The sequence below is a fragment of the Ipomoea nil genome, unplaced genomic scaffold (assembly GCF_001879475.1).
Source record: "Ipomoea nil cultivar Tokyo-kokei standard unplaced genomic scaffold, Asagao_1.1 scaffold2792, whole genome shotgun sequence".
Classification (NCBI taxonomy): Eukaryota; Viridiplantae; Streptophyta; class Magnoliopsida; order Solanales; family Convolvulaceae; genus Ipomoea; species Ipomoea nil.
The window spans coordinates 1670525-1679246 of NW_017619220.1; the positions used below are offsets into that span (position 1 = coordinate 1670525).

Below are 8722 nucleotides of genomic sequence, written 5' to 3' on the forward strand. Positions count from 1 at the left end.
ATGGACCATGGTCCATGTAATAATGATTGTAACGATTGGGATGTGTATTGGTGGGCCTCACTTAGAATTAAAAAGAAATTTACTTATTTTTAAATATAAAAAAGGTACAAATCAAATTATCCGTTCACGGTTGGAAATTATGAAATTTTCGACCACCTGAAAGTGATCTTAAATAGAGTCGAAAGCAAAAAGTTGTCAGAAATAACAACAAAGGTTTTTCCGAATACCAAAAGTGATCGAAACAAAGCTTTTGACTTAATTTAAGATCACTTTCAGGTGATCGGAAATTCCATAATTTCCAGCCGTGATTCCTGTGGTGTCTTCTTCTAGCATATCACCCCTCTTTATTCTTGACTTTAAATTTGCCCATTGAGAATGAACAAATTTAAAATATGCAACTTGCAATATTTTTTCTAGTATACATGAAAACCAAACACCTGTCATTGCGTCACAACACCATTCATTAACAAGCAAGAAGTAATGACAATCAGAGGGATTTCAGTTAACATTGCTGCAAGTCCATTATCACAAATTCTCTCCATCTTGTATCGAATTCAAGGACACAACTTTTTATTATTATTATTATTATTATTATTATTATTATTATTATTATTATTATTATTATTATTATTATTATCATTATCATTATTATTATCATTATTATCATTATTATTATTATTATTATTATTATTATTATTATTATTATTATTTGTCAGAAACACTCTTATTTTGTCTTTCTTTTTGAACAAAAAAAAAATTCTTAGTATTTTAAAATGAAATTTTTGTGTTCAATGATATTTTTAATATCAATCTAAATACATAAATTTTATTCATTATTATTAAACTAAATATTACAAAAATAAAAAATTTGAAAATAAGTTGAGTTAGTCAATTTTAAGAATGAGTTAATACCCAAAATCGTCCTCGACTATAGTGGTTTTTCTCAATTTCATCCTAAACGACTTTGGTGACCTAATATCGTCCCAGACTTTTGTGTTTCGCTCAATTTAGTCCCAGATTTTTGTGTTTTTGCTCAATTTAGTCCTTAATTTGTTATTCTGTCCATTTGGTGTTAAATAAATAGACAATTCAGTAATTTTAATATTGGCATCTCTTTAGTCATAGACATGTGAACTGCGAAATCCTTTTTTTTTTTTACGAATTACTCCCAAAATTACTCCTAAAACTGCGAATATAAAATTTGATTTGCAGGTTCGGGAGTAATTCTGGGTGTAATTCGTACAAGAAAGAGGAATTTCGCACTTCACAAGTTGAAAGTAAAGAGAGATCAATATTGACATTACTGAATTGTCCCTTTATTTAACACCAATTTGACGGAATAACAAATGGAGGACTAAATTGAGCGAAACACAAAAGTTTGGGACGATATTAGGTCACCAAAGTCGTTTAGGACGAAATTGAAAAAAACCACTATAGTCGAGGACGATTTTGGGTATTAACTCTTTTAAAAATACATTACCTTCTTTTAAGAAAGATAGCTAAAAGTCCATCTCTTATGTTCTTTTTTGTACCAGTGGCAGAACAAGACACAATATAAAAAAAGCGAATAGCATTTTGTATGTATCATAAAACTGATATTTTAATATATATATATATATATAGAGAGAGAGAGACATGATTAAATGAGATCCATTACTCCCTTGCAAACTTGAAAAATGTACAATTAGATACTACAAATTGCACAAATTAAAAGTAATTTGAACGAAAAAATATAATTCGATCTCATTTGATTATGCCCTATATATATAATTTCTTTTTCAAGAAGATAAATGTATTAATTAAAAGCACATGAGAAATTACAGTACCAAAAAAAAAAAAAAAAGTTCATTGAATTATATTGTCTCAATTCTTCTATTTATCCTTGTTGTCCATGGCGTGAACACGCTCATCAGTCCCGGCCATCATCGCATACTTGTCCTTCCTAGTCAAATTAGTACCCTCGAAACCTAGGGTTCCGGCGAGAACTTTTTGAATATAATTAGCAACCTCAATCGCCGACTTATTGCCACCTCTGCAAGTGAGCTCCGGCGGAATTTGGTCCAAGAACGTGATCTCGTATGTCGGCCTAGGGTTCATGAAGACAAAGTACGGGTCCAACACCTTGAAACCTCGTACCGTCGTCCCATAAAACACGCTCTGCTTGGTATTAACGGCCACCGGCACAATCCTGTCGGTCAGCTCGGCGAAAAGGGCACTAAACCTCAACAAAAATGGTTCCCGGCAAGTCGTCCCTTCCGGGCAAATAACTAAGTCCCCTTCTTCCAGTAACTGCTTAATATGGGCGGCGTCTTTCTCCCTCTCCCTGGACAGCGCGACGGCCTTGATCGGAGAAATTAGCTCCGAGAATTTGCTGATGCTGTAGGTGACGCAGCTGATTTTCCGGCCGAGGGCGACGGCGGTGACGACGGGGTCGAGGACGGTGCGGTGGTTGCAGACGAAGAGGACGCCGCGCTGGCCCGCCCTAGGGGGCGGCGGAGGGGTGCCTTTCACGATGAGTTTGATGCCGAGGATCATGTATGTGTAGCGGACCACTTTTTCCGGCAAGGGGATGTTTAAGTAGACCCTTATTAGGGACAGAACTATGCCTATAGGCATCCATAGGAAAGTTAAGAGTGCCATAAATGGTGTAGGCCTTTGTACCAAACGGCCTTCATGGAAAATGATAGGACTCAGGAGCTGTTTTCTTGGTAAGGCATCGCACTTGCTCCGTGGGACCATGTACCCTTCCTGCAACAAATTAAAAAGACAAAATTATATAGTTCTATGAACATATAGTTCTATAATTATGAACATAGAATTGTGAACATAATTATGAACATATAATTTTGTAATTATGAATATAAAAATTCAATAATTGTGAGTATGAAGTTTAAAAATTATGAATATATATATATATATATATATATATATATATATATATATATATATATATATATATAGTTTTATAATTATGAACATATAATTCAGTAATTATAAACATATAGTTCTGTAAGTGTAAATATAGAGTTCAATAATTATGAATATGAAGTTCAAAATTATGAATATATAGCTTTATAATTATGAACATATAGTTCTGTAATTGTAAATATAGAGTTCAATAATTATGAATATGAAGTTCAAAATTATGAATATATAGTTTTATAATTATGAACATATAGTTCTGTAATTGTAAATATAAAGTTCAATAAGTATGAATATGAAGTTCAAAATTATGAATATATAGCTTTATAATTATGAACATATAGTTCAGTAATTATGAACATAGAACAGTGTCCACATTGCAAGGTGGACACGGTTCCACAACATAACGATGGATCAAATGAGAACAAGGACTGGTCTCTTATAAAAAGTGTTGACTAATATCAGTGACTCAGTGTTCATCAATGTTGGAAGGTTTTAATTTAATTAAAAAAACACATGATCAATTTTATAATTATTGAAAAGAATGGGGTTCATTATATATATAATAATATTCAAATGAGACTATATCCTCTGTGAAATCCTTCATAAATGCACACAAGCTAAACTACTACACGAATGCACACAGACTAAATTGTGTGCAATTTGCCCAGTATGAATATATATAGTAGGGTACAGTATTGTATGATACTATATATAAAATGATATAGTATGGTACAGTATTGTATGATGCTATAAATAAAATGATTTAAAGGAGAAGTTCCCCTTGGATTGAGTATGATATAGTATTGTATGATACTATATAACACATCTTTATATTTTAAATTATAAATAATTGTCATGATTGATGACAATTAGCTGCAAGAATATAACTTTATCAAAAACAACAGAACATTCATGATACCATAAAATTCGTTAAAATTTTAACGAAAACATGTTTACATAAAAAGAAAAAGAATACTCCACCTACTCCTCCATCCTATTTTGTGAGATAGTTATGTCATGTTTGGTATGCTTTTTAATAAAATAAATGAGATGTTATATCTTGTCCACTTAGAAAACTGGTTATTTGGGGCTCCAGCCACCTAAAAAAGTTAAATTCAATAATAAATAGTAAATTTGTAAAATGAAAAAGACAAACTTATAAAGTTAGTTGTACTTAAATAAGTAAAATAAACTATTTTTAACAGATATCATAACCAAAAGGCCGAAAGAAAAAAAAAAATAAAAAAATGACAGCTCTGCTCATACTTTTACCCGTAACACCAAAGAGGCAGCTTTTAATGATCAATTTTGTTACTGACAAATAGTTTGGTAACTTAACTTCATCTACTGACAAACTAAATATGACCTATCAAAGTGGGGAAGTAAATCCCCTTTTCTAGCTAGTATTCCAGTTTTATGTGAATGTAAGTAAACTATCTTCCTTTCATTTATGTGAAACCGCAATCATTATCAAAAAGTGTACACTTTTATCAAGGACTTTGTGGTTCAATGATATCCGATTTGCTCATCTAAAAGGCGTATTATGTGACTAACTGGTTCAAATTGAAAGGTCAATAGACTTTTTTTTTTTGAGTTAAATTTGAAACCTTGTAATTGCCAAGTCAACTGCGCCACCAACTTGACTAGGGTTATCCAAAAAACTATACTATATATCTTCCAACATGCATGTGATTTGCAAGAATTGAACTCTAAAAACCCAAAATAATATATATATATATATATATATATATATATATATATATATATATATATATATATTTATTTATTTATTTATTGTTAAGATCAAACATTTACCACTATGTCAAAAGGTATAGGCTGTAGCAAAAGCGTAACTTTATTTTCTTATACCAACACACATTTTCGAGAGTCGGGTAGTGAATTTTTTACCAACACACATTTTCAAGAGTCAGGTGGTGGATTTGACCCTTTATGGACCTTCGCCCAACAAATATATATATATAGTCAGGTGGTGAATTTGGTCATTTACTGGCCTTCGCCCAACAAATATATATATATATAGTCAGGTGGTGAATTTGGTCCTTTACTGGCCTTCGCCCAACAAATATATATAAATGCTAGTAAAATTTAAAGAGTGGAATTATATATGTTACCTTGCAAATGGACATGAAGTGATGATCAGACTCCCTATCACCCAGGCCTAAATCCGGCACATCCGTCCCAAACTCCTTCAAAACCGCAGCCTTTTTATGTTCCCCGACAAGAACCCCCGGAGGTTTCACAAACCCGGTGGCGCGTCCCGTTCTGGAAACCTCCAGCTCCGTCCCGACCACCTTATCGGCTCCCAAGAAGTTCACGGCGAAGTGCTCCACCATGATCCTAGGATTCGCGGTGAATACGTACCGCTTCCCGCATGAACTGAACACCTTCCAGGCATCCGCGCGGACATCCTCGGAGTAGAACCTGGGCAGCACCGCCCGAGACACGGTCTCGATGTCCTTGACCTTGAGCCCGGCGAAGGAGACGAAGATGAAGGCTTTGATGGCTAAGGGCTCGGACACGAAGAGGTGGAGGGAGTAGACGAAGGGGACGGAGACGAGGAGGAGGAGTGCCCGGAGGAGGCTGCCGGCTTCCATGGCGACGAGGAGGAAGTAGGGGAATGCGGTGGCGGAGAGCAAGAGTGTGCCGTCTAAATCAGCCACCACGGTTTGGTTTGACCGCCCCTCTGGGCTGCATTTTGAGATTGGTTCGAAATGAAGATGGCGATGGCGAGCCCCCATGTTTGGATCGGAGTGATAGGTAGTTTTTGGTGTTGGGTTGGTTTTAACGTGTGTGAGTTTTGTGTGTTGAGAGGAGGGGTTTAAAAAGAGAGGGGAATTGAAAGATAGGCATTTTGAGTTGTAGGTGATCATTGCTGGCTAGCTGCTATTATGTCTTATTAATTACAGTCAAACCAACATGTGGTTGAGAGGAAGGGGGTGGTTCTTCTGTGATTTTTATTTTCCAGTTAATTTCACTTGTAATATATATATATATATTCAATTATTCTACCCCAAATGCCTCAAATATTGTATATTAAATCTTTGAGCTAAAATCGTGCAAACAATATTTTTTTTGGTTGGAAAGCGGCCTACAAATTGATAATTTATTGCTGAATAAGATGAAAAAAAAACTATTCGGGAGAATTATCTGCCAAAGACTAGAGGTCAGTTGACTATGAGGTAACGAAGTTAATGTATGAGCAATCAAGTTTTCTGACCTTCTTACAAAAAAAAAAAAAAAGAAAAAAAGAAGTAGATTGAAAAGATTTAACTAATTCTTGACAACTCCTAAGGGCAACATAACACTCAGATATCACCGAAGGGTAAATATTTCCTTCAAAACACGAACAACCACTTGATAGTCCATCTCAAAATTGATACCTTGTGAAACAAATACTTTTTAATGGACAATCAAAGTTCAATCTATGACCAAATGATTACAGAAGAATTAAAAGAGTAGACACTATCATATTTGTAATTATCCTTTAAACCCGTACCATATTCAGACTAATCCACGTTCACACCGGGCCAGTCCAATTAAGAAGCAAAGCTGGCCAGATTGACTTTTTCGTACCAGAAGGGGTTCAAACTCCCAACCTCTCTTAAGTGGCAAGAGTACACAGCCACTCACGCAAACCAAGTTGGTTTTTTTATTTTGACTTTTTTTTTTCTTTTCAAATTGAGAGAGGGTGGGAAGGTCGTTGAGGATTGGGGGGTGTGGTTGAAAGTTAAAACTATTGGTACGGTTTAAATTTAATTTATAAGAAAATTAATTTTTTTCAAGTTTATTTGTTTGTTTTTTTTTTTTTTTTGCCGGTGACTAACAAAACACACAATCACTAGCTAGTTGAGAGTGTACACTAGATAAACCTTACTTATGTAAAATAGCCTACAAACTATATAGAATAAGTAAACCGAACTAGAAAGATTTTGTATGACAATCTCAATCGAGAAGGCGTTGGAAATCTAAGATTAAAAAAAAAAAAAAAAAAACTTTGACAACGTGTGATATTAAATTATCAAATGAATCCATTTACAAAATCGTCTTGGATGTGGTTGAACGCATCATATCACAAGGTAGCATTTGTTGATGGCTAATATAAGTGATGACAGTTGTGGAAGAAGGTCCAATTAAGTAGTTGAAAGGTCCATGGCGATGGTTATGTTGCCATTCAATTAGCCTACTTTATAGTTCTTAGATGCCGTCCATGCTGCATCATAATAATTATTTCACCTCTTTTCGATTTGACCACAGGTTGTCTTACTTAATTTCGGCAAATTATATCCTCAATCAGGTCCATCTTTTATGGTGAGTTTTGATCAAAATGATATTGTTTTATATTAAGTGTTAAATAGTACATCTATCTATACTATATATAAAAATAAAATCCTTTATTTTAATTTCCAGTCCAAAACATTTCTATACTATTAAGGTTTGCGTAATATTGTAAAATATGGTAATACAATTCCTATTCGTTCTATAATTGTACAATAAAATAGGGTAATACAATTTCAAATACAATATATTCTTTCATACTTTCCTATTCGTAATACAATTCTAAATTAAAATTACTAACCACAATCTTCAATAATCTACTATCTACTATACTAATAAGAGCCCAAGAGAGTTAGACTTATAATGGGTAGAAAAAATGACGGTCAAGTTTTTTAATCAAATGAATGGCTCAGATTGATCAATTTTTTTTCTTAAGATTTCCTTTTTTGAATGTTACTGGCCCTATTACATTGTCGTATCTGTTCATATACTTTCTCAACCTACTGAAACACAAAGAACCAATAACGCCTCCACTAAGGCTTGAACTCGTAACCTTCCAAATGAAATTCCAACCCGGGTACCATTATCCGTTAACTTTTCCGTTAATTCATGTTAGTTTACTGTTAACTTACTCATTGATTTCAATAAGAAAGGTCTTAGGTTCGAACCCCATCCTAATCAAAGTTGACATAATTAGTACTCTATTTTACTCTTATTAAATTAAATAATAATTTAGTAGCTACAAAAAAAAATACATATGCATTTCTTTAATTTAGAATTATGTGTCTACAATGTCTTTATTCAAAAAAAAAAAAATTATTCATTATCAATAAATTAAATAAGAGAAAAATTCATCAATTGATTATATTCGCTACATTGTCCCTACAATGTCTTTATTAAAAAAAAATATTCATTATCAATAAATTAATTAAGAGAAATAATTTTATTAGTTATATTGTCTTTATTTTTCTCTAATGTAAAAATTCTTTATATTCAAATTCATCAATTGATTATATTCTACATTGTCTATTATCTTTTTTGTGCACTATTTTTTTAATTAAATATCGAAGTTATAATACAAAATAAGGCTATATATTTATTTACCAAGTATTTTATTAATACCATGAAAAAAATTTAAAAAATATAATTAATAAAGCCAATCATGTTAACTACTTGAGGAATTTGTTGACAAAGAGAGTATTCAAATCACACAACAAATTGAAGTGAGAATTATCTTTCAATGTCCTTGTTTGACAATCAGCAGTTATCGGTTAGCGTTAGCGGATTATATTAGCGAATTTGACCAGCGAAATATATCAACGGTTGGTAAAAAGATATTTGAAAAAATTAGATGTTTAGATTAACAACAACAATAACAACAACAACAACAACAACAGCAACAACAACAACAACAACAACAACAACAACAACAACAATAATAATAATAATAATAATAATAATAATAATAATAATAATAATAATAATAATAATAATAATAATA

At 32.6% G+C, this 8722-nt stretch overlaps 1 protein-coding gene across 1 annotated transcript; it reads right to left on the bottom strand.

The window, feature by feature from the left end:
* Positions 1 to 1765: 1765 nt before the first annotated feature.
* On the bottom strand, positions 1766 to 5767 carry LOC109157717 (glycerol-3-phosphate 2-O-acyltransferase 6-like). The gene is made up of 2 exons (XM_019305559.1): positions 5058 to 5767; positions 1766 to 2748 (listed from the first exon to the last, which is right to left on the bottom strand). Exons 1-2 carry the CDS (start codon positions 5682 to 5684, stop codon positions 1873 to 1875), a joined length of 1503 nt encoding a protein of 500 aa, XP_019161104.1. The 5' UTR covers positions 5685 to 5767; the 3' UTR covers positions 1766 to 1872.
* Between the last annotated feature and the right edge of the window lie 2955 nt (positions 5768 to 8722).